Below are 27537 nucleotides of genomic sequence, written 5' to 3' on the forward strand. Positions count from 1 at the left end.
CGGTACGCGGGCCTCTCACCACTGTGGCCTCTCCCGCTGTGGAGCACAGGCTCCGGACGCGGGCTCAACAGCCATGGCTCACGGGCCCAGCTGCTCTGCGGCATGTGGGATCCTCCCGGACCGGGTCACGAACACGTGTCCCCTGCATCGGTAGGCAGACTCTCAACCACTGTGCCACCAGGGTAGCCCTCACTGAATACTTTTCACAGAGCAGGAAATTGTTTGCAGAACAGAAAGATAAAGTTGAAAATGTGATTATTGAAGCTAGTCAGCTACAGGCAGTAAGTTATCCTACAGGCCTTATTACACTCTACAACTAAACCACTATTCCAGTGGTTCTCAAATTTGAGGGAGCATCAGAACTATCTGGAGTGCTTGTTAAAATACATCTTTGAGCTCCACCCCTAGAGTTTCTGATTTCTTAGCTCTGGAGGGAGCCTGAGAATTTGCATGTTTAACAAGTTGCCAGGTGATGCTATACTGCTGGGCTGAGACCATGTTTTGAGGACCATTGTTCTAACACGTTATTGTAGCCAAGATTGAAACATTTTAAAAGTACTTTAAAATACTTTTAATACTTCAAAAATACCTCTAATGTTTTAAAATAAAAAGTACTTATACTTATTGTTTTTATATGTCTTTACAAATAAACTGTACAACTAGACCATGCAAATGTCTTCTTCATGATAATTTAAACTACCTAAACTGTCATTTACATTTATTTTAAAAAAAATTAATAGATTTTTATTGGAGTATAACTGCTTCACAATACTGTGTTAGTTTCTGTGGTACAACAAAGTGAATCAGCCATATGCATACATATATCCCCATATACCCCCTCCCTCTTGCTTCTCTCTCCCACCCTCCCTATCCCACCCCTCTAGGTGGTCACAAAGCACCGAGCTGATACCCCTGTGCTATGCGGCTGCTTCGCACTAGCTAGCTATTGTACATTTGATAGTGTACATATGTCGATGCTACTCTCACTTCGCCCCAGCTTCCCCCTCCCACCCTGTGTCCTTAAGTCCATTCTCTATGTCTACATCTTTACATTTAATACTAACTATCCTTATCCTCATTGTCTTGTGTGTAATTAAAGTTGCTAGTGTCCTGATATCTAAGGAAGTCTCTGCATATTTTTTGTTTTAAAATGATTGTAGCAGGATGGATAATGCATTCAATACAGATTAGATATAGATAGCTGTAGATATATAATAGCTGTTCTAGCAATACCTTTTCCAGCTTTCTATATTGTCTACTTTAATAATGCATAGCTTTCACTTATTCAGTCAACAAATATATACTGAGCACACAGTGTGCACCAGGCATGGGAAATAACAGGAGTCAATACTATTCGACACCTGCCACGTGTTAGCATCCATGCTCAACTAATTCTCACAACAACCCTACAAGGTAGGTGCTATCATCATCCTTATTTGACAAGTGAAGAAACTGAGACAGAGAGGTTGAGTAAGATTGTGAAGCAGGGATTCAGCCCATTAGACTCCCAAACCTGGACTCTTAATTGTTATTTGTCTACAGTTCTTAAGGTGACTCAGAAGCATGGTAAGTTTTGAATATAAATGGAAAACTAAGTGAGGCTCCATAACCCAGACTTGGGGGTTCAAGGAGGCTCTGTTAGTGAATGTCTTAAGGAGTTGTACAGTGAGAGGGAAGGGAGGGGGTGTCCTAAGGAGAACGAAGTCTCACAGCAATTGATTGACAAAGAGAGGGCACTGGTAATGTTTTAAACAAGTGATAAAAAAGTTTGGAATGGCTAGAGAGCAGGGAGAAGGCAAAAATGCTGATGATCACTGGCCATAGACCAGCTTGGGATCCATGAAAGGAACACAATTCTAGGCCAAAAATAATCGTTTTCTTCTCCAAACCTGCCTATGTATCTTCTATCTCTAGATAGAAGAACTCAAACTTGGGTTTGAGATCCAAACTTAAAACTTGGGCAGATTTGATATATCTCATGCCATTACCCTAACATCTATCACATGCCAAAGCCAAAGTTTTCTATTTCCATACCCCTCTCTGTTCCCAATGAGTGGGGAGCCCTAACTGTGCACTTAATCTCTCTCATTTAGATGAGCAATAACGATAACAAGTAACATTTGCTGAATCCCATTCTATGTGCCCTATACATGCATCTCATTTAATGCTAACAAACAGTCTCTAAGGTAGACAAAAATCTGATCCCCATGTGTGTGATGAGTGGGGGCATAGGGAAGTAACTTAATTGTGGCCGTTCAGCCAATCAGTAGGAGAGCCAGGATTCAACCCAGGTCTGACTGAACCCAGCTCTTAAGCTCCCCGTCATTACAGTCTAGTGAACTGCAACAGATCCTAGCAGGTATCCTAATACCTTTTCACCCCTTACAAACAATACTACTCATGATAGCTCCTTGCTCAGTAATCTACCAGGATGGGCTACTTACTATCTCCTTGATGTATTTTGTATTTTCCAGCCTCTGAGTATCTGAAGACGTTATCTCCTTCCCCCCGTAGCTCTGCATTTTGAAATCCTACTCAATCATCAAGATTCTTCTCCAATACCATTAGGTTCTTAAAGGTTTTTTGGTCCCCAACTTTGAATTCCCGTAACACTTTATTTGCATAATTTGATCAACTCATCACTCTTTTTTCTTTATGGGCTAGAAGCTTCTTGAGGACAGGGACACATCTTGTTGATTCTGGAGGCCATGCTGCAGAGCCTTGACTACTGGTTGAACAGAAATGCAGTAAGAAGGAAACTGAAATTACTGTAGAAAGAGGCAGAAATGGAGATTGTATCTTAGCAAGGACTCCATCTGAAGTCATAGAACTGAGTTACTTGGAGAATCTATAAAATATAGCAATGCATTTTGGTTTTTGCATAATTATTTAAATTCTAAAGCATAACTCTTGCACCCTTGGTTTAGGTAGAAAAATCATTCTGAAACCATCCTTCAATTTCTGCTACTTATCCACAAATAACCACTATAATATTCATTCCTCCTTAAGTACCTTGGTTAATTAAGCATGGAATCATTTTGAATCAAATAGCCAAAGGGAATAAAATGTCAGTTAAATGAAGTTCATCTAAGTTTTCAAGCTAAAATTCTTGCATGGTTCACGATGTTAAATAATTTGACATCTGAGGTGTGAATTTTTCACTTAGGAAGAAGATAGAGTAAACCGTGAAGGGGTTGGGGCTATATGCCATTTGCTAAGGTGGTTACCGGGACTGGTGGAACGGTAGTGCTGGAATACACCGATCTCAGCAACTACTAACGGAGCCTCCACATACGCATGCATCAGTTTTTTCTCAGCAAAAGCGATGTTCCTGAGGGAAGGTCAGATCAGCATGACAAACATGGCTAACTTTGGGATCTCAATCATTCCAGGCAGGAGCAACTTGCTGGCTTGAAATGTAGGTATTGCCCCTTGCAGAGGCCAGTGCTTAATAGCGGGCAAACGTGGCAGGTAGAAATTATAAAGACATTTGAAATTTTTTCAGCTTGTTTTACCCACCAGGGTTTGCTGTGATTTTCAGGATAATTTAAAGATAAGGCAGCAGGTCAGAACATGAAACGTTAAACAGGTTAACAATGAAATGGCAGAATACTTCTTTTTTCCCCCGTAAACAAAAGAAGACAGCCACATACATGTACACGTACATGCACATACGTGGCAAATAATAAAGTGCTGCTTTCTCTGAAGTCCTTAAAAATACAGGCGTGGAATACATAGAAAACCTTTAGTTTTTCAGAATCTTTTCTGAATGGAAAGAGAGCTTTATCTGACACTTTGCACAAGACAAAAATAATTTTAGGTATCAGGGATGGAAAAGAACTTGCAGACCATGTCTCTCACAGAACAGACCAAACAAACCACCGAATAAGTAGCATAGTTTTTGTTTCAAGTGCAGGCGCAGATACAGCAGTTTCACCTTCTGATTCTATTACCAACACTAATCTCAAAGTCCCTTTTGCAAAAATGTTCCTTATGTGAACACCTCTTTAATAAACTCTCACCCAGTAAGGGGATGAGAACAACAAAGGATCTTCTGGACTGGGATTCTGGAAAGATTACTTTTGAAGCACAGTGCTTTTGGTAAAAATACTAGAAAGAGCTAAATAGTAATGATGTTATTAAATGATGTTATTATATAAATTCCTTTCATTTGATTTTCAACCCAGACTGCCACAGATGGAAAGAAAGTTGGCTAAACGTGCTGCTATACTTGTGATACTAACCAATTACTCAGGAAGGAAGACATGGACCAGCAAATACAAGCGTTCAGCACAGTTCTCTGACGTGGCAAGTCAGGAGAAATGACCAGGAAATGGACGCTGAGGCCTTTGGAATGACAGAGGGTCACATTCGAGAGACCATCCTATATTGGGCCTTCCTGTGGAACTGCTGACCACATGCTCCCTTGGCTGTGAGCGTTAAGACTTCACAGGAAGCTAATGATAACAAGGAAGTAAGGAAGATTTAACTGTCAGAAAATAGGCAGAGCAGTGCTGTTAAGAGGGTACAGAGCTCACGAAATAGCACAGCTTAACAAAAGGGAGAGGACAGTTTCTCTGAACAGGAAACCAATAAACAGTTTGTTTTCTTCAAAGGAGATAGAACAAGACAAAAGCAGGAAGTGCTGTCCTTCCTTCATCCTGCCAGATTTTCAATGGCAAGTCAAGTGTGTGCATCAATCACAATAAGGGAGAAGAGAACAAAATGATACCACCTTCAATTTTTTGAAAGAAAAATACAAAGATGTATCACGTCGCACACTCTTCTTTATTCTGTGCTTTCAAATAGTCCAGTGCCACACTCTGAGTATTTCCCACTGAAATAGCCCATGAATGCCAAACATGACCTCTTTATAAACTTCCTGCAGAGTTCCTGCTGTTTAGCATTCAAGACAGGTATTTGGGCTGGAAAAATAATATTATTCCACATTTCTCCAAAACAAAGATTCTGGGTCCACATTACTTCAGTGCTTGTTAGCCTCAAAGGCCCTTGCTTTGCTGTGGTTACAAAGAATATTCCACATATTTGAACAGTTAGAAGTCAAATATTTTTCAAAGAGACTGTTTGCCAGAGAATTCTAAGAGAATGGACACTAACCACATGCCCTCCAAATTTTGTATAACAAAGAAAATGATGAGAACAAAGAATTTATTTTCACTTATAATCTCATAGTCGCACAATTAATTTAATATGCTCCCTGGTGGGCTTGGCCTATGATATCACTTTCTGGGATAGAAATCCAATTTCACTAAATTATATTAAATGAGAGTGAAATAATATATACAGACTGCCTGGCTTGGAAATTTGGTGGGTTACACAAATTTTGTCTGTAATTCTGTATTTTGGATACCAGAATACATATTAAAATAATGAAAAAGAAAACAATCAAGGTTCAAAATAGTGGTTAATCCCAGGTAAGCCTGCATAAATCTATTTACCCCATAATACCTATGCAGTATTGTGTTTACAATACCACAGAAGTGGTAATGTACTAGAAGAAACAAGTATAGCTAACGTATTTAGTACTTACAATTGACCAGAAGCAACACTTAGAGCTTTGCATGCATTATCTCTTTTAATTGTCACAGAAATCTAATGATACAGATGAGGACTGAGCCTCAGAATGATTTTTTGATCTGCTCTGTATCACACAGTTGGTAGTAAGGACAGAAGTTGAGCTTTAGAGACAATAGTAAATACTAAGAAACCTAGGCATCTAGTTCCTGCTGACTGTGGGCCCATGGACACATGGCCCATGGTTACTCAACCACCCTGAGCCTCTGTTTTCTCAGCTACAAAAGTAGAGCTGGACTCACAGATTCTTTCAGCTCCTTTTAGTCCAAAACTTCTATTATTCCATTTGCTAACTTCTAGATGTAATTGTCTTTGACTAAAAATGCTTCCAGAGTTTCAAACTTGAATAAGATCAGCATCCCTTTCCCCCTTACTGGGGGCAGGGGTGGGAGTCGGTGAGGATAAGGGGGGCTGGGAGAGCTTACAGGAAGAAGGAATTAGCTGTGCAGTTGGGAATTCTAGAGGACATATGGAAAAGGGGTATAACTAACTGTTAGATGGGGAACGAGGGACTCGTGAGTGTTGGAGTTCCTAGCTGGAGCTCTGCTATTGGGTTCCTCCGCATGCCTAGGGGCTGCCTGGAATATTTCTCTCTATATGCAGGATTTTACTCCTCCCAGGACCACAGTTCAAAAGAATACACAATCAAAACTTCTTTCTTAGTTCTCCTATCCCTGAAACAAGTACATAGTCCTACTGAGGTTTTCTAACCCCTTTTATCACCAGCAACCAACGAATTAAATAAGAAGTGTAAGGGCTTCCTGCTATATATCCATGCTGCCCCCTTTTGTGTTGTTTCTTTTCACTTTGACCCTTGCAGAGAAAGACCAACGTCTTTGGATAAATAAAAGATTGAGGGAAAGAATCCATCTGAATTTAGAGAAAAAAAATCGAGACTTCGAGTTTTGACAGCATTTCTCTTTAGGAAGAGTCGGGAGCTTCAGTGAGGAGATGAGGCCGTAACTCAAGATTCTGCCTTCCAAAGCGCTGAGTGTGGAGGAGTCCACTAGCGGAAAGGAGGTGGGGAGTGCATCTCCCCTTTCCTATTTTACCATGGATCTTCTCAAAGCATAAAAGAGGACAAGAGGAAAAATGGATAAGATGATGGGAGAGATAACGAAGGATCGAAAGGAAACTCCATGGTACAGAAACACGGAAGGAAGGGGTTCCTTTGGCCAGTACTAAGGAGGGTTAATATATAAGAGAGGAGGTTCAGGAAGGCTGTATATTCAAATATGGATATAAACACATGTAACAGAATATTAGACCCAGAGTAGGTATCTTAGAGGTTATCTAGTCTTATCACCTTACCAACAGGAGAACTGTTTCTGGAGCATCTTTGACAGATGGTGAGGCAGGTTCTGTTTCAGTATGCTAAATAACCTGTTTCCATCTTGGACAGCTTCAACAGTTAGAAAGTGCTTGTAACATTATCACTCCCAACTATTTGTTTTGGAACAGGCTCACATAGGACAGGAAATTAGTCTTAATTATTTTTGTATCCCCAGAACCTCCAAGTTAGTGCACAGCGCATGCTCAGTAACTTGTTTGTTGGATTAATGCATAAATAAATTAATGGATATAAACTATCTGAAGAAACAGACTAAAATTTACTTTCCAATCCATACAATAACTCTTTATATATGTGATAGCAATTATCAGTACTAAACTTTTTTTTTTTCAAGTTAACTATACTCAATTTTCTCAACACTCACTGTTCTGATGATCTAACTTGGGGAACCTATCATATTACCCATATGTGCCTTTGTCATTTCTTATATAGATTCAAAGGAAATAAAAAACAAAGGGTAATTAGAAGTCCTTTGACCACATCTATTCTACTTTATTATTAGCCATAAAAGTCCTTTGAAGTTTCTAAAGCCTCCTTAAATATTTCAATAATAAATATTATGTGTTCATTGTAAAAAAAAAAAAAAAAGAGAAAATAAAAATCTCTCATAATCCCAACAATCTGAGTGCATCTCCTTCCAGCTTTTTAGAAAAGATTTTTAATGTAATTTGTCATACTGCATATGTCATTTTATACCCAACTTTTTACTTAATAATATCCTATGAACATTTCTCATATTATTATTAATTCCTCACAGAGACCATTTTAAGTACTTACTATATTTCATTGGAAAGCAATCCAGTTACTTATTTAACCAGTACCTTCTTGTTGTACCATGCCCAATATATCACTATAATAAATAGGACCGGAGAAAAAAATCAATATAGAAGAATTTTTTCCACATCTTTGATGATCAGTTTAGGACAAATTGCTAAAAGTATAGTTACTAGGTCAAAGGGTACACTTTTTTTTTTTTAAAGCGTACACATTTTTAATAAGACTTGAAATTCTCTCTCTTGAGATGCCTTTCCTAGCCTTCAATACTAGGTTAAATTCCCTTGTTATATATTACTGTAGCACTCCGCAGTTTGCTTTCATAATCTTCATCACCGTTTTAAATACTTGGTTATATTTTAATTTCCCTTTGACTGCTAACTGCACTAAGGCAGGGCCATGAACATTTCTGCTGGCTGTGTTTTGCACAGGGCCTAGCCCATAGCCCATACTCAATGTGCATTTTATTTCATCAAATACTGTTAAATTGCCTCCTTGAAGGGTGTTTGAATTCGTACACTTGAAGCACTGTTTGCAGTTACCTACCTCACTGCATCATTACATCATCATCACTAAAACAGTGATACCCCAAATAGGGGCAAAACACTGTAAGTGTGATTCACTTCTTTTTTTTTTTTTTTTTTTTAACAAATGAAGCCCATGACTTAGAACTCATTTCTCAGCTATTATGAATTCACTGAGTGTATTATGTTCTGTATTGAAAATTCAGTAAGACTGTGATCTGAACATTACCAGCTCTCGGGGCAGAAAAGTTCCTTCCTGGCGGGCGATGACCAGTGATGCCGTCTCTCCCTGCTTGGTGCTCCTCAGCATGGCCACGAGCTCTTCCTGAGTTCGTCCAGTGACATCTCTGCCATTTACCTAATGCAGGCAACCGTATGAGCAGCCACAATTAAAACACTTGCCATCCCCTTCTGCCCTAGATGGTTTTTGAAAGCAAGCAGCAAATGGGCTCCCGTGATCAATGAAGCTCTGGAAAGATGAAAACTGAATACATGAGCCCAAACCAACTATGTTTATGATGCTAGCAATATACCAACCATCATTATTGTGGTGCTGGACAGTCTCAGACATTCAGTAATTGGCATCAGCAGTTTTCCCTAAGACATCACATTCTTAGCAAGGACAAATCAAACTGACAGATACCAGAGAATGATTCCTCAAGTAGGAAGGAAGCTGATTTCAAATGCTTAGCTGTTACCATTCTCTGCCGAATACAAACAGGAGAAATGGACCGTTATCACACAGTCAATTCTTGAGGCGTAAGTTTTTTTGTTATAATTCTACAATTTTCCAGGTTTAGAAAATGATAGTCATCAGGTTCCCATAGATTATTGGAGATTGTAATTTGGAGCTACATTAGTCATTTGGCCCATTTTCTATCATGATCTAGAACTATATAAAAAGCTATAGTGCTACTTCCATGCCATGAGAAAGTTCAATGGAACCAGCCAGTTTCAACGAATATGATTTCTTGAAAGGTAAATTGACAGTATATATTTAGCCAAGAAGATGATGCTATCAAACAAAAATAAACGACAAAAAAAAAAAAAAAGCCTCTTGCTTTGGGTATTCCAAATACTTCTCTATATGCATAGACCAACCTGAGACAGGCTGACCCACTCTTGGAGAAGTTTAAGGAAACAGTTACAAGGGCTTGGGTGCAACTTTGAAATCCTTAGCCCTAACTGAATATATGATGAACTCGTGGTTTTGACCCAAATTCCCCAGGGAATCTAAGAGGCAGAAGTAAGAAAGAGGAGATAGGGAAAACTTTTCAATATTATTTGGCCCCATATCATGGTCCTTATTGAGGACTTACAAAGATAGGCTATTTATTAACCAGCTTTCTAATTAAAGTCCTTATCTTGTCTATAAGTACAGTTTTCAACATACTGAATTCAAAATTTAATACATTTTATATACTTATTTCAAACACCAAGAAAGATTTTATTGAAGATATGCATTCTAATTCTTACCTCCAAAATTCTGTCCCCTGATTGTAGGCGGCCATCTTTTATTGCTGCTCCCTTTGGTAAAATGTTTTTTACAAAAATGGGACCAGGACCATGTATGGAAGAATCTCTGGTAACCACAGTGAAACCAAGTCCTTCAGGTCCTAGTATATAAGACCAGGAAAACACATGGTCACCTTCAGCAGGAGTAATATTATATTCAATTTTAGAGTTAAATCCACCTAATTTAGACCAATGCAGAATAAGTGAAATATTGACATTCCAGTAAATATTTTAAATATGCTTCAGTTTTTCTGGTTTTAACTACAGATTACAGTGCCTTACAGGCCATGATTGTATCACAGTGAATTTAGGGCCAGTGTAGATATATAACACTTTTGTTTACTAAGGTCCTAGAAGAAATACCACATGTTATCCTGGGAGACTGATTTCTCAGTAAACCATAACCTGACTTCATACTTTCCTGAGAAGCAAGAGGCCATCTGACATGTCAGGCTTTCAATCAACTAGCCAGCCTGTGGTTCCCCCTCCCCCTGAGTCTCCATTCCTTGTGTACTGCATCCCATTGTCCCATCACTCGTTCCTGTTACTCCTGTCCCGTTCTCTTGCATCTCCAGTTTCTCTCTTTGAGTTTATGTCTTTTTTCACTCTATGTGAAGGCATGCTTAGATTTCTCTACCCTAAAGAATCCTTACGTCAATCCTACTGCTTCTTCAATCTTCCATCACCAACTACCTACCCATGACCATATCCAGTCATTTTTCCTGTTCTGATCTTTCCCCTTTTCTAGCTTTGACACTTCTCACCAACCATTTTCTTGAAATTAACTCCCCCCTTGGTATTCATGTTTTTAGTTTCTGATTATTTTCCTGCCTCTCTGATCACAACATGTCTGTCACTCTTTCTCTTACCCATCGTTCTCCCACATAAACATAGATGTTCCCCAAGGATCTGGAACAATTTGTCCTCTAGACTTGCCTGGCATGCTCCTGTCTCCAACTACCATCTCCCTACAGATGACACTTACATCACTTTGTTTGTCTCTAATCTCTCTGGTGTCAGTCTCCAGGATATTACCATGCACGTTCTTTCACAAGCATTTTAAACTTCACTATGAACTTCCTTCTCCAACCCAGATCCTTGCCTTTTCTACTTAAAATTCTAATTTCTCGTAATGGTATCACCATTGCACAAGCCACCCTGGCCGAAAACCTCAGCAATAACAGTAATTCCTCTCTCTTCCTGCCTACATCCAGTCAGCAATTTAGGCATACATATTATATTCAGACAGACACCGTGCACCCTTGACTGCTCCCTTGTTGTATGCTCTCTTCTTTAGTATATCTTTTTCTGTCAGATTAATCGTCCCAAAACACAGGTGTGGGATGTAATATTCTTTATTTTTGCATTCAAGGCTTTTTGGTGGATTTTTAAGGTCACATTCCACGTCTGATTTATCTATTCTCAAAGCACTCAACCCCATGTTTTATACATAGCTGCACAATTTGTATGAAAAGCACAAGGGATGCATTTACATAAAAAGCCTAATTGTGCCTCCTATCGATACATTTTCTTCCCTGTATAGAATTCTTATAGGAGGACAAAATTTTGACCAGAGGGTTTTTCAGAATAATCTCTATATCCCAATTAAAGGTACATGTAATTTGCTTTAGATATATGTGAATAAGTATTCTAAAACTACCTTGTGATCATTACATTTCCTATTAATTCAGATAAGAATCCATAAAATCTTGGTTTCTTTTGAATGGAGTCTTGAAAATCACAGTGGGTTGCAGAGGGTTGCAGTGAGGGAAGGGATTATCAGGAGAAGTTACAAAATAAAAAAAAAAGTGCAGAAATTCATGAATGTGTATGTGTGTATGTATAATATTGCGTAAATATCTATGAACACACATGATCTAGTCTTATTGATCTGGGCTGCAAATGGATGAAAAAGTTGAAAAAGATGAAGAAAAAAGGTTATACATGCTTTTGAAATTAAGAATACTTGAAAAATTATTTGCATTGTTGAATTAGTGAAATTAATAATTACTACATATTTGCTGAGGAATAATTTTTTGCTGGTATAAAACTATCTTAGAGAACCAGAAACAATATATTGGCTTTTTGGACTTGGACTAAAGGATGCTTCAAAAATCACTAATCTTGCTTAAAACAGACAACTGAATTTCAGTGCATATTTAGTATTAAGTTGTGATACAATAACACTCTGTTCCTACCAAGTTGGTAATGGTTCTATTTCACAGCAGGTCTTTATAATTTTCTTGCTTCAAATAATGTACACTCTCCAGAAAAAAGAATAAGAAAGTACTATGATTTTAAGAAATTTAAGTTACTGCAGTATACACTTAAATCTATTCTTTGATTCAATTAAATGAAGGGAGAATTAACAAAATTAGCCTTAATGCATTTCTCTTAACCAATTTTACATGTTACAATAATAGAATGCTATTAAGCATAATTTAATAATTACCTTTCTTTAGGTCAATCTTAATTTTCTTTGCATTTTTCTTGCTGCCAAACCCCATGAGCGGGGAGAGTGAGGGAGAGGATGGCTTTCTACCTAGTCTTGGTACTCGGGGGCTCTTGCCTTGCTGCAGGGAAGTTGATGCATCTTCCTCAGGACTGCTTGTTCCTGTGAGATTTACTGTCTTTATTCCTGATTTTCCATGGACAGGAGGTGGCACCTTTGTTCTCAAAACGCCATCATTGTTACCAAAAATGTTAAGAGGTCCAGTGACGGATTTTTCATACTGTTCCCGGTTTTGAGGTGGAAGCACATGAAGCAGCACACTTGGCGATTTCATTGCCTGACGGAAGACGTCCTGAGCCCTTGAAAGACAGTGAACATATAATGATACCACTTCCTAGCATGCCATCCAAAGCACCCAGTCTCACGGCTACAGGAGCATAAGCACAGGAGATACTATCACTATTACTACCAATATGACTTGGCTAACTAAATGCTAGTTACCATGTATGGCCTGCTCATTAGGTGCCACCACACTGGGCTACATGTGCATCATCAACATGCACGATTCTCTCATTTAACCTTTTTAACAACCATGTTAAGTAAGTATAATTAGCTCTCATTTTGCAAAATGAAGAAGCGGAGGCTCAGAGAGCTTAAGTAACTTGTCCAATGACCCACAGCTTCTAAGCATTTCTAAATCTGAAATTCTACCCAGAAGTATTTACTGAAGTAAATATAAAAGCAAGCTCTAATTTTAAATGGAACAAACATCTTTCATAGTCTCCATCAGATTATCATTTGGTTTCCTTTTAAGACTTTAATCTAAAGTACAGGTCTTTCCTAATGTGGGTTGTGTTGCAGAAGCCCAATTCTGACACAAACATTTCCTCACGGAGACGTTTGGTAGGTACGTAGGCTGTGTCAAATATCACAGTGGATTGGCAATCCAAAATGCACCCTCCCTGTTATTCTGTTATAGAGTTCCTAATGTTTTTACTTTTTTGTCTTAGCGCTTTGTGCTTTTCCTCAAATTTCCTACTACTTTTTCTTTCCTTCTTCCTTATGTCTCCTTGTACCTTATGACTAGGTAAAACAACTCTCTTTCCCAGCTTTCTTGCCAATGAGATGAAAGGTTAGAGAAAATCTGGCTCATCTGGGAGGCAGAAACTTTTTTGTTCTACTGTTTCTCTTTCCTACTTCTTAAAACTCAGAAGTGATGGAGGGAACTCCAGCAGCCATCTTGTGACCATGAGACAGCTTCAAGATAGCATCCGCATAAGAAGGATGGCAAAGCAGAAAGATGGAGGATGCCTGACTCACTGCTGATGGTGGACCCTCCATTCCAACTCTGGACTGCCATCTCCACACTTATTTGTCCTTAGAAAAGGTAAATTTTGTTTAAGCTACCTTTATTTCAGGTTTCTGTTATGAGCAGCCACACCAAATAATAATTAATCATAATTCCAACTGCTATCTGAGCTCCCCCTCACTTTATTCACGAAGAGCTTACAATGTTAGGGGAGGAGGGAGAAGACTTCACATAGATAGCCCAACTCCTCTGGTCGGCTCCTTGACTAGGAGTCAATTTCTACTCTACATTGAATTTTTATAAGCCTTGATTTCTACCTCTATAATATAGGGAGAATAATGTCTGCCTTGCATTCCTATTAAGTCCTGGTAACAAGCACAGTGATATATAAAAATAATATCATTATTGATAATACTTATAATTTTGCATATTATTCATTATTTTTAGAAATACACTCTTAAGGTTTCATTTTCTTCCACACTTAAGCAGCTACAGCACTGCCCTCCACCCAACACAATATTGGCAACTAATGGTCACAGAGAAGATATATTTGAGTTGTTTTGGTTGAAACAAGAGAGGTTGGTGATCATTACTAAAGAGTATTCGTGATTATTCCCTTGTTCCACTGTAATGCCAATATACATATAAAAAAGCATATGCAGACTGCTGCATACTTTAATTCTTAGGTACAAAGACCTATTCCTGTAACATTTTCACATGCAGAGAAATAATTTCTTGAGGGAGAGTATTTTAACTTTTTTTTTTTTTTTTTTTTTGCGCTACATGGGCCTCTCACTGCTGTGGGCCTCTCCCGTTGCGGAGCACAGGCTCCGGACGTGCAGGCTCAGCAGTCATGGTTCACGGGCCCAGCCGCTCCGTGGCATGTGGGATCTTCCCAGACCGGGGCACGAACCCGTGTCCCATGCATCGGCAGGCGGACTCTCAACTACTGCGCCACCAGGGAAGCCCTATTTTAACTTTTTTTTTTTTTTCCATTTGTTTCTATTATTCAGTGAGTCTTCACAGTCATCTCTCACAGATATTTAGTTTAAGGAAGACTACTGACACCAAGTAAGTTAATTAATAAGCCGAACTAATAGTCTGTGAAGAGTTCTTAAATACCAGTCTAACTGACCTGTATCCCAAGAAAAACAAACCCATCTATCGATGCCCCAGAAAGACAGCCAGGCAGAAGGTTTGCTCTGTTCTGCAGTTTGTCCTTCTCAGGGCTGTCAGGGACATTTGCAGCCCACCTCTGAGTACGCTAAAACACAGGACATACTTGAAAATAGATCTTCTGGGGTCAAAGGGAACTTATCAGAAGTTCTACCTACATTTTTGATCCTAATGAGCTCAGTAATGATCATAAGCATTCTAGGAATCAATAAAGTAAATAAAACAATAAAAAACATGCTTACTGAGCAAAGGTTTTGTCTACGAGGTCCACGCTGTTGATTTTTACAATACATTCGTTTTCGTGAAACAGTCCTTCCCGCTTAGACCTGCTGTTTTCCTCAATGCCACGGATGAAGAGCCCTAGAATCCTAAAGGCAACATTTCGGTTGAAAGAGAATGACTGAATAACCTGGAGTTGTTTCTCCATTTGTAACCGTTCAGAAATAAGCATTGGTTTCTATTTATGAAAGGACGTATGCTTTATATTCGGGCAACTGTTATTTAAATCCTTAGTAAACAAACAAACAAAAAAACACACTCGCACACATGACTCACTAAGGAGAAGCAGCTCTTCAAGACACATATACGTAAACACCAGCCCAGAGCACAATGACCTACAATCCCGTTTCTCATGCTTGTAGGTAACTTAGAAAGGGCTAGTGTTGCTCAGTAGAGTTCAGGACACAGAGGACTCGTGGTTTCGAGAGGGATTCACAGAAGGGCTGACTGTAATAAGTAAGTTTGAGTTGGTGCCCAGGGGGCAGCTCGATGTTTGATAATGGGAGAGGATTAGGTATTCACAGTAGTTTTTTTGCAGTCTTCCCACCTCTTCCAATAATATGCATTTGAAGAAGTAAATGTTTAGCAGAGATCGTATTACTGAGTTTAGAAGGAAGTTCGGTCCCATTTGTTAGTGCCACTGAATCAAGTGTGTGTTGAGTGTTCTCTATGCACTTCGGATGGAAGAATATGAGACAGGGCTGTAGGACCAGGACAATGGCTCAGCACAGGCTTGGAGTACAGGAGTAATGAAAAACCTGGAGCTATAAGCCTAGAGTCTTCATAGAAGGATTTGGGAAGAAAGTGGGATGTAAACTGGATCAGAAGAATGAGTGGGATTTGGATAGGAGGAGAGAGAGAATACACACAGAGGCAGGAACGAACAGGTGTGTGTAAGGGGAGCAGGGTGGAAGCTCACACTGGATGTGGAGGCCAGTGCCACGTGAAGGGGCCTGAACACCAGCTGATGGACGGATGTGATGAGGCTGGAGTAATACTCATGCCACTCACTGCTTCTGAGCGAGACGGTGACCAGATGAAATCAGGGCTTTGGGAAGAGGTGTCTGAAATTTCAACCAGGAGGAGTCTGGATTCAGAGAGGATCCCCTGAACCTCCCGGTGCTTTGCGGCTGTGGCTTAGAGTCAGGAGGGGATGGGGTTGGAGAAAAAGAAAAGGAGAAAGAAAGCTACAGCAATGAAAATAATTTAACTGTGTGTGTATGCACTTGCACGCACCTATTACATATTGGTAGTATTTGAACTGAAAACTAAAAGAAATCAAACTTGTGTATACTTTAGCCATTTCTCATGTGAGGGATTTCCCTGTTCCTTGCGGCATGTCAGGGTCCCAGGTGTCTCAGGATAAAACAGACAGATACGTCCTCCAAGAGGAGTCTGCTAGATGTGGAGAAACCACCACCTCCTCTTCCCTCATCCTCTTGTTTTCCTACTTTGTCACCCTCTTTCATATAGGGGCCTTAGGTGCTATTACGTAGTCCCTTTGCATTAAGTCTCGAATCTAAATAAAACATGAGCACATTTTATGCACGCATAATAGCGTCTGCCATTAAAAAGAGGAGTCTCTAATGAAAGTGGAAGAGAACCTGTTTGGAGCTGCCACAAAGTGGGACCTCGGCCTCCAGGGCCTCAGTGCATCTGATGAGCTCACGTCATCTCAAGACAGCCGGAGGAGAGGCACATGCAGGGCTATTTAGATCTCTACTTTAAATAAGTTAAATGAACACAGTATGCTGATGTAGGAGAGAGCAGAGCGAATAGTTTTGTCACCTACTGTGGGGAAAGCTCAGGGTCACAGGCCAAGTGTGCAATGATGCTTCATTTCCTAGTTCTAGTAGGTGAGTAAATTAATCATCTTCTGGGTGGAAGAGAATAAGGGCCAAAGCTACTATCTGATAAAAGATCTGAGATTTAAAGGAATATATTTAAAGTACTAATCCCACCTTAATCTCATAATATTAAAAATTGAACTATTTGACATGTCAAAAAAAAAAAAAGGAAAGAAATAGAATAAAATACTGTTTCTCTCCTAAACCGAACAACTCTCTAATAGTTCACATTTTGGATTTTTGTTATGGTGGATTCACAATAACACGACCCATTAGGAGGCTCACATGTGGTTATAAACTAGTTTATATAAGCGATATTTTTTTAACAAGCATTCAAGTCTTCCTTTAATTTAATTCAGTACATCATCAGTCATGTAATGTTACTCCCTAGGATTTAATTTCACATTTTGGGAGATGAATTAATTCTTTCAGGTCACTGGGTTGCAATTTAGCTGGTATATTACAGCTGGAGTATGCTATGTGAACCTCACTCAACTAAATAACCTAACTTTCCATGAAAAATTTATTGACAGAATAAGCCCAACTGCAAAACCCATGTGTCAGAGGTAATTTTGGTAAAATGTAAAATTAACTGATTTTATTAGTTTGTTCCCTGGCAACAAACCACTCCTGCCTTCTTTATTCTATGGAAGGGATGGATTCCTTCCAGTTTGATTTCATCCAGACCAGTATGAGAAGGCTCAGAAAAGAGTCCCTCTTTGTTCTCTTTGCCCCAAATGGGTGAGCTGTGGATAGCTATCTCGTTTGGGACCAAGGCTCGCAGGATTTAAAAATTAATGCCGTCGATGAGTTATAGGCCGAGGTGGACCAGTTAATTTGCATTAAGAAGCAGTGATAAAGGAGGCCGAAACCCACAGCCCCGCAGAATAAGAGGGGTAACAATTGCTTCTTGCCCTTCTAATGATCATTTAGGCACAAACCTATGCCCTGCTGGCCTCCTCCTTTCTTCCCACTGTATCACACTGCCTAGGCCGCTCACCCGCTTAGAATTTTTACCTAAACATCTCCTCTGCTCACATTATATATCACTCTTCCCCCATCCTTCCTTTCCTTCTGCCTCATATTCAGCTGTCTTTACTATGAAACAGGTATATTATGCTATCTTTATTTACTGACAATTAGATTTTATGCTTTAATTCTAAAATAAAACTATATATTTTTTTTTGAAAAAAATGAATGAAATTAAGTTGCTTTTACTTTCAGGGACTCTTGTTTTGTTTTCTTTCTTCTTGCATTTTTGTTTTTATTGTGCGAGCCAATAGTCCTCCGTACAAGCAGCATTCTCCACCCCGATGAAACCACTGAGGCCTTATTTAGTGCAGCAGCCAGTGTGTTGTACTCGGGGTGTTCTAACTTTGATTAGGGATCTTAATTCTACAACAGGTGTGGCCCTATTTTTGTAAAAGAAAAAAATTAAAAAGAAATTGAAGGCAGAGTGAATTACAGTAGTCTTAGTAAATAATTAAAAGTAAATTCTAATTTAAAATAATGACACAAACCAATAAATGGAAGGAAATGAAGAACTAAGTCTACCACTATGACCTTAACTACCCCCATCCCCCATGCTCACACAGGGCAACCATATGGCATAATGAAGTCAGACACTTGTCTGACACACTCTGTATGCAGTTGCTTCTAGACACATGGGTTGAGTTAAGTGTGCTGTTTCAGCCTGTACTCATTACTTCTTAACTTTTATTGGCTCATGTCTCCACTTCCATATTATTTTTTATGTTTTTTAATTAAATTTCCTTCCTATAATACCAGTGGATAGCAAAAAATACACACACACACACACACACACACACACAGAAAACTATTTCACCAATTTACTGAATAGTTGACCATGAACTTATAAAAGTTCATTTCTAAACAAAGTTTTTCTGTTTTAGCCAAAATAGTATTAATCCTAATAATTTACACATTTGTATGTTTCACAAGGAGCATTCACATTTTTAATGTGGTTTAATCCCCACAACCTTGATGTGAAGTAGGTATTCACAAGAGGCAAATTTAGGGGACTCACTCAAGGTTCTACAAAAGAGAACAGTGAGATTCAAGTCCAATTGTTCCAAATCCGAGTCCAATACATTTTCCTATTCTATAAAGCTTATGCTAGAAATCAGAACTAGGAAGGATCAGGGGGTAAATCAATGCACTCTAGTGTGTTTTCCTCATTTGAAGTGAGAGAAGGTGATTTTTGGTCTATAGCGTCAACTTGTTTTCTGAACAACTGAAAATGATGTAGGGTGACTGTCATGTTGTATATTTCTTCACGTTTTGAAAATTGGGATGATCTTGTGGTCTATTCCAGCTTCATTAAGCTAAAGGGCCTAGTAATTTAGCCACACTGGTATTTCACAAAGCTCTACCAGTACACTTCTGACAAAAGCCATTAGAATTCCTCGTGACAACTGGGTAAATACTCTCCCTGTCTATCAAAAACAACCTCAGCTTGTCCTGTGCCATAACCCATAACATTTATAAACATGCTTATTAACACATACAGGAAATGAGACAATAAGAGCCACTAGCTTTTCAGTTCATTTCTTTTTAGGGGACATTCATTCCAGCAAGAGCTTGGCATCAGATGTTATTTGCTAAAGAAGGTGATGACTTAGCAATTACAGGTAGCAGATGGCTACCTACTGAAAATGATGCCAACCAAAATATCATGACTAAATCTGTTCTTCCTGCTGTATGGCAGACCAAATTGAATAAATATTCAGAACCAGTAAATAAATACTATATAAGCTTTGGGGAAAGTTTTGTTATAGAAAGAGCAAAGAGTGAGGTCAAGTCAAGATATCTGGATTTTGTATGACCTTGAGAAAAATCCACTGACTTTTCTGGTCTTTGATCACCTAAGCTAAAATCAGGTATTTTGCCTTTTCAATGATATATTTAATTTAAGAAAATAAATTTAGCAAATTAATTAAAATCATATCATATGGGTGAGAAATTCATTTTCTTTAAGTTTCTGACAGCCTTTGTCAGTGTCAGTCTAGTGCAAAAGGTAGTCATCCTATTGAAAAGTATTATAATAACATAATATCTAATACTAGTTTTGTAAGGTTGTTATAATAGTACTAATATTAACTCTCAGGCACACACTTTAATTCCCATCAGTAAAACAAGTTTTACAGCCAGTTAAGTAGACACAAATTTCAAGAGATGGTGATGCAATCTAAATTACCATTTACCAGCATGGATTTAGAAATATTATGTCTTTAAAATTTCACAAGGATGTGATAAATTATTTTTAATTGGTTACATTTTATTTTAGAACAAAATAAATAGAATAATGGCATTTTGCTACTATATGTAAAATCAAAACATATTTAGCTTCTGATATAACTACTTATAATATTAGAATATTTATTATCCTAAGTTCTGTAAACCTGAGGTATATCAAGAAATATCCATTTGGAATTACTATATTTCATTTAAGTGTATTTTTGAACATTAAAAAATTCAGTTGCTATATTTCTCTAACAATATGTTAAAGTCTTTCCACGATTTCTGTCTATGTGTCACTGATAAGAATACTTTAATAAAGTACTTCTTAATTAATTGTAAATGCAGAAGCCATGATTTCTTTTCCATCGTATCCTAGAAGTGATGTTATTTTGTTTCTAACACATAAGTGGCCAACAGAAGTATATCTTGAGGTGTCTATCTAAATAACAGAGACATACACTTAATCCTCTCCTAAAAAATGTTTGGGAAAATGAGCTCAAGTCAAGTTTTTCATTAGTATGAGCTTCTGATATAAGGAAAACATCTTACCTTCCACTCAGAGATGAAAAGAAAGGTACTACATGTATTCCCAAGGGGCCTCCTTCCCCAGAAATCTCCACTGTTCTTGTCATATTACTGGGACAGAAAAAAAAAAAAAAAGAGCACAAATGAGTCCCTGCTAAAAAAACAAAAACAAAAACAATCAGACGTGGCATATTAAAAAGAAAAACAAAACAAACTTAGGATTATAGCAACTACTGTAAATTCAACAGCAGAGATGAAATCAAAGGAGTACATGATTTGCTGGTATGTTCAGAAGACCCAGGAAATAAAATGTTTAAAAGACTATCTGATTTCTTATTTTTTTTCCTAGAAGAGGAAAAAATGGAAATGACTATGTACAAAAATAACTTCCTACTTAACTTAATCTGCATAAATCAACATATTTAAAAAGGATGTACACAAAAATGAAATTTCTCCCCATTGAGACACACTTGAAAATTACTGAATAGATGATAAAATACATTGAATTAAGCATATCTATGCTTAAAACATAAAGGAGGATTTTTCCTCCAGAACAGAGGAAAAATGAAATAAAACACATTTTTATTAGAAAAAGCACATAATTACATTTTAAACAACTGTGAAGCCAAAGTTGGTAATACATATGGGCATGTTCAAAGCATTATAAATCAAAACTAAAACTTGCCTTTCAATAAGACATCAGTTGTATTCAATGGAACAATTCCAAATTTTCACCTCTCAGTTTTTTTTTTTTTTTTTTTTAGACGTAGGAAAAGAAGTTGAAAAGCCTGGAGAAAATGTATTACAGAAAGAAATGGAAAGCCTGACCTGTCTAACCTACTCCAGATTAAGGAAAGGATGAGCTAGAAACATTAATGGATAGTGTGTATGACTGAAATATACAAGGCATTGGGAGCTTTGGAGTAATGGAAAGTGGAACTAACAAGTTTTTATAAAGATGAAAAATAATACCATGAACAATTATTGGCTCCTTTAATCCCAGAGAGAGAAAATAAAATTGTCAGAGGAAAAATGATAAAGTGGAAGCAAACATCTCCATTATGGAAACTGTAGGCAGGTCTCTATTGTTTCCTATTTACATGAAAAAGACCTGAAACTAGATGTCAAATTAAGAGCTACAGCTGCTACAAATACATTTCTGCTCCAAATTGAAAATGGGAAAATTTTGGCTCCTTGCTGGAAAGTTGAGAACAGCATTAAGAAAGCAAAATGCCTAACGAATTCACTCTGCATGAAGTACTCCCTAAATTATCAGCAATCTAAAATAAATATATTAAATATATTCTCATCAGTGGATTAGGCTTATTTTTAATGTGTTTTCATTGCAAACCTATTATCATTAAGAACTGCAAAAAAGAGCATGTTAGTTTCCAACATTTATGGAAAGGGATGGAATTTCAAAACTGATAGTAAATTTCGAGTTTTGCTCAGATACTGCTGATATATTTAAACTTAGTTCAGTCAAGCAGGTTATATCAGAAGCCTGGAATAAAAGTTAGAAATAAAATAAATCTTAGAGTGCTAAGATCAAGGGATAAAGTAGATTCTTCTCTATACTTTCTGTGTAAGCATAGGCACTATATGAATATAGGCATATGAAATCCTAAATATAGGTATGCATTTTAAGTCCTGAATATAAAATATTTGGTGGGAAGAGAAAGTTGCGTAGCTTTCAATGGACCACAAAGAAATAACTTTTACATAACAGATTTATAGTGCATTCGTAGGTATTTGAGGAAGACTAAACCCAAAGCATACATATTCTAGGGTTATGATATTATTGTAAAGACTTCTAAAAACAGAGGTGAAAATTTTGTTTAACCACTGAAACTTTATTATCTCTACCTTTGTAACATAATTTTATAGTTTTACACTTAGAGCATAACACAAATCTTTCCTAATAAATGTATTAAATCTCCACATGCTGAGAGCATTCATATGTATTATCTAGATGCTTTTGGAACATAAGTGTTTAGTCTAGACAACAAGATTTCAGCTTAAAAAAATTTTAGAATGGCTTTATGGATTCTTTTTTCTAGTTTGCAAGTATTTCTTTATCCCACTCAAAACCTCTCCTGTAAAACATAATAAATTCTATGTAAATTCTATGTATCATACTGACACCTACTCTTTAGTAATCATCAAACTTGTATTTTTACATTTACTTAAAGTAATCAATCTTAAAGTATTCAATCTTAAAATTTCTTAAAGTAATTTCTTAAAGTAATCAATCTTATTTCAAAACACTAAAACTCTGTTGGAGGATGCAGTATTAAGGTTTATTTCAACTTTATAAGATTCCCTTTTTCAGTATTTCAGAATAAACTTTTATGCTATCTTTATATGATAGCCACTATTTTTTGGTTAGAATGATATTTGACAAATGTTAAATTACTATCACAAAAATATTACTATCCCAGAAAAAGCAGCATAAAAGACTTTCAATTTTGTTGACTGTTAAATGCAGATACTTAGAGAATTAGATCTAAAGACAAGCAGTACAAGTTTTACACAGACTATGTTTTACCATGCTCTTTATAAACTGTTACCCATTATTTGTTTCAAGATGGAAAGAAAAGCATTTGAAAAAGGAAACTCATAGACCAGTCCATCTTTTTAAATTTAGTTTAAAAGGGGAAAACACCACTCAGTGTTTTACATACTTGATGGAGTTCTGTGGAAATCCCTGTATATATACCCTCATGGAAGATAAACATAGCAAGGAGGGCTAGACACAATTACTTGAATACACATCTCATAAAATGAGATTTCACTAAGATGTGAAAATATGCTATTAATGTTATTTGTTTAGGCAAACAGCACAGTAGAGTTCAAGGACTGGTGAGCAGGGTATGCACATTTATGTTTTGGAGGCAGACTGAGAATGGAAAATGTAGAGAATGAGGTGAGAAGGCTATTCTAGAAGTGGAAAGAAAAAGGGATCGGCAGCTACTTGTGAAAAACAGATAAAAAATGAATTGCGGGGCAAAGGAAAAGTATTTCACTTACAAAAAGAAAAGTCGGAAGATTTCACTAAGCTCAAAATAGCTAATTCAACTTTCTAAGACGTACTAAAACAAAAGCAGATAGTCACCAAGCATTAGGTCCAATAGTATTAAGCAAGCTACATGTTCTAAGCTCCGACTGACAAAATTGATTCAAATATCACTAGAACCAGCTGCTACCTACCTAAGACTTGAATACAAAACTATGGGTGAAAGTACAGAATCAGTGGTTTAAAATGAGCCTGTTGTGAACGGCTATGGCAAGAACTAGGTTGGAAAGTGCTTCATTTGGTTCCTTCCAGCAGAAAGACACGAAGCTTGAGGGAGAGAAGGGGCTGCAGACGGATGGTTGTAGGTCTGATTTCTCCACACAAGGCAAATGCACAGCATCTTTAAGATTAGTCAACCCAGTGATTGGCCACTAGTTTAGGGTACGGAAGAGACAGGTCTGAGGGCAGGGAAGAGGAGATACTTTGTTTCAGGAGGAAATAATGATTAACTTATGAAATTAGAGAGAAGTGTATCCTAGTGGTGGCTCTGAGTCAGGTGCCTAAGTAAATCATTTAAACTAAGACCACAAGTAAGTTTCCTCATTTGGACAATGAGGGAATTAAGATAAATTCCTAATAGAGTTGCTGGTTTTAAAGAAAAAAATAGAGAATATTATATAAATACAGCAAACACACAGTCTCTGGCATATACGAAGGACTCAATATCAGCTGTTAGTATTATTATTAGAACTTTCTGAAGGAACAAAGAAGCTTACAGGTTAAAAGGCAATAACCTATTTCAAACTTTCCAAATTTTCCTCAATTTGATTTCCTCAGTAAGAGTTTTTTTTTTCTTAATCTGTAAATACTGTAGGATTTTCTTCATAATTAGACTGCTGATAGAGAACACAGTGGCTAATAATGAGTGGAGAGAAGTTACTGGCGGGTGTTCTTTGGGGACTGATGTCCAAGACTGTCATATACAGCAATGTGAGAGATGGACCACAGAGAGAGACCTCCAAGAAGAGCTTGCTGATGACACCGAAGGCTACTTGACAGTGAAATGTCTTGGGTTTTTTCCCCCAGTTTTATTGAGATATAATCAACAGCACTGTATATGTTTAAGGTACACAGCATAATGATTTGACTTACATAAATAATGAAATGATTATCTCAGTAAGTTTACTGAACATCCATCATCTCATATAAATACTAAATTAAAGAAATAGAAAAAAAATTTTTCTTGTGATGAGAACGCTTAGCATTTACTCTTTTAGCAACTTATGAAATGTCTTGTTGATATGATTATACTGAGTAAAAATCTAACAAAGAATTTGTTGTCAAAGGTGGTGGGATTCACTTAATGCAATTAATCGAGTAGTTCCAATGAAGAAGCTCTGCAAGGAAAAAACGAAGTCTAATGTTTGAGGAGTTCATAATCAGCAGGCAGATTAGGACAGGTAACAAAAAATAATACAAAGGAATAGAACAGTAGTAGTACTTGCAGTATGTTCTCAATGAATGTACGCTATCTGGGGGGAGGCAGCATGTTAATCATCTTCTGGGTATTATATAACATGTACTCACATCAAATGTACAAAGTAAACATATCACTTCCATTACAGATAAGTAAACCGATGCTTAGAGAGGTTAAATAATCTGTCCAACATCACACCATTTATATAAGGTAAATTCAGGACACAAATTGGAATTTACTGCTTCTCAGAGCAGTAGTTTTCAACCATTTTGACATGTAAGTTTCAAAGCAGAGGTGCTTTCTGATGAGGTTCATAAAAAAGGGAACAGGATCAGGAAGGAAAGCTGGAAATCAGGAAAATCTTCTCAAAGGAAGTAGAATTTTAGATGGAACTGAGAAGGGTACATGAATCTTCAACCAGAAAAGCTGGTGAGAGCGTGGAGAGATCATGCACAGGAGAGGAAACAGTTTGCACTGAGACACTGAATCAGGATGGTCTGTGGACACACGGATTGGCTGTGATACTAAAGAGAGAAGGAGGAGAGGGGAGGAGGGGGGAGGAAGGGAGGAGAACAGAGGGTAAGATAATGAGGAGATAAGGCTGACCCATCAGCTTCAGATCAAACCTCAGTGTGATATGTCAAATTCCACAATGAGAAAAAGCATGCTTAATTTTTTAGAAGATGGAATCACTATAGGTTCTGGAAATGAGAGCACTAAGATCAATGCAGTGGTTTAGAAATATTTTACCTGGCAGAGATGTGGGATCAACTGGAAAAGGGAAAGACAAGGGACAAATTGGTACTTGAGGTAGGAATTAGTAAATTACTGAAACAATGTAGCTGAGAGGTATTACGGATTGAGCAATGATTATAGGAATAAAGCATGAAAACATGGAGGAAGATTCAAGGTATTATGAAATGGACTCTGTCAATAATTTGCAAAATGAGAGGCCAAGGAGAAGACAGGATAAAATGTGATGACAGTTTTCATCCTGGGAAAAAAGGCATATCTGGAATAACGTGAGGTCAGGAATGAGCCAGAAATTAGGAATGAAGGGAAGGTCTTTTGCATACACTGCTTGCTAATTAAAGAGAAGCTTAAAGTGTAATCTTTTTTGTTTTAACATCTTTATTGGAGTATAATAGCTTTACAATGTTGTGTTAGTTTCTGCGGTATACTAAAGTGAATCAGCTACACATATACATATATCCCCATATCCCCTCCCTCTTGTGTCTTCCTCCCACCCTCCCTGTCCCACTCCTCTACGTGGTCACAAAGCACCAAGCTGATCTCCCTGTGCTATGCAGCTGCTTCCCAACTAGCTATCTATTTTACATTTGGTAGTGTATATATGTCCATGACTCTCTCACTTCGTCCCAGCTTACCCTTCTCCCTCCTTGTGTCCTGAAGTCCATTCTCTAAGTCTGGGTCCTGCCCCTAGGTTCATCAGAATCTTTTTTTTTTTTTAGATTCCATATATGTGTTAGCACACAGTATTTATTTTCTCTTTCTGACTTACTTCACTCTATACAACAGACTCTAGGTCCATCCACCTCATTACAAATAACTCAGTTTCGTATACTTTTATGGCTGAGTAATATTCCATTGTATATATGTACCACATCTTCTTTATCCATTCATCTGTTGATGGACACTTAGGTGGTTTCCACGTGCTGGCTATTGTAAATAGAGCTGCAATGAACATTGTGGTACATGACCCTTCTTGAATTATGGTTTTCTCAGGGTATATGCCCAGTAGTGGGATTTCTGGGTAGTATGGTAGTTCTATTTTTAGTTTTTTAAGGAACCTCCATACCGTTCCCCACAGTGGCTGTATCAATTGACATTCCCACCAACAGTGCAAGAGATTTCCCTTTTCTCCACACCCTCTCCAGCATTTATGGTTTGTAGATGTATTGATGATGGTCATTCTGACTGGTGTGAGATGATATCTCACTGTAGTTTTGATTTGAATTCCTCTAATGATTGGCAATGCTGAGCATCCTTTCATGTGTTTCTTGGCAATCTGTATATCTTCTTTGGAAAAATGTCTATTTAGGTCTTCTGCCCATTTTTGGATTGGGCTGTTTGTTTTGTTGATATTGAGCTGCATGAGCTGCTTGTATATTTTGGAGATTAATCCTTTGTCAGTTGCTTCATTTGCAAATATTTTCTCCCATTCTGAGGGTGGGCTTTTTGTCTTGTTCATGCTTTCCTTTGCTGTGCAAAAGCTTTTAAATTTCATTAGGTCCCATTTGTTTACTTTTGTTATTATTTCCATTACCCTAGGAGGTAGGTCAAAAAGGATCTAGCTGTGATTTAGGTCATAGAGTGTTCTATGTTTTCCTCTAAGAGTTTTATAGTGTCTGGCTTTACATTTAGGTCTTTAATCCATTTTGAGTTTATTTTTGTGTACGGTGTTAGGCAGTGTTC

At 37.6% G+C, this 27537-nt stretch overlaps 1 protein-coding gene across 3 annotated transcripts in view; it reads right to left on the reverse strand.

Moving 5' to 3' along the window:
- Positions 1-27537, reverse strand: part of PARD3B (par-3 family cell polarity regulator beta) — a gene marked incomplete at its 5' end in the record, with an annotated part of 1039339 nt that overhangs the window by 480907 nt on the left and 530895 nt on the right. For all 3 annotated transcript variants that reach the window (XR_014296988.1, XM_082658175.1, XM_082658174.1), the window contains 5 exons: positions 8474-8602; positions 9721-9860; positions 12212-12570; positions 14939-15064; positions 20633-20719. Coding sequence is in view for 2 of the 3 variants with exons in the window: in XM_082658175.1 (XP_082514301.1) it covers positions 8474-8602; positions 9721-9860; positions 12212-12570; positions 14939-15064; positions 20633-20719 (841 nt within the window). The remainder of the gene's footprint in view (positions 1-8473; positions 8603-9720; positions 9861-12211; positions 12571-14938; positions 15065-20632; positions 20720-27537) is intronic.

The sequence above is a fragment of the Grampus griseus genome (genome assembly GCF_964374135.1).
Source record: "Grampus griseus genome assembly, chromosome: 7".
Classification (NCBI taxonomy): Eukaryota; Metazoa; Chordata; class Mammalia; order Artiodactyla; family Delphinidae; genus Grampus; species Grampus griseus.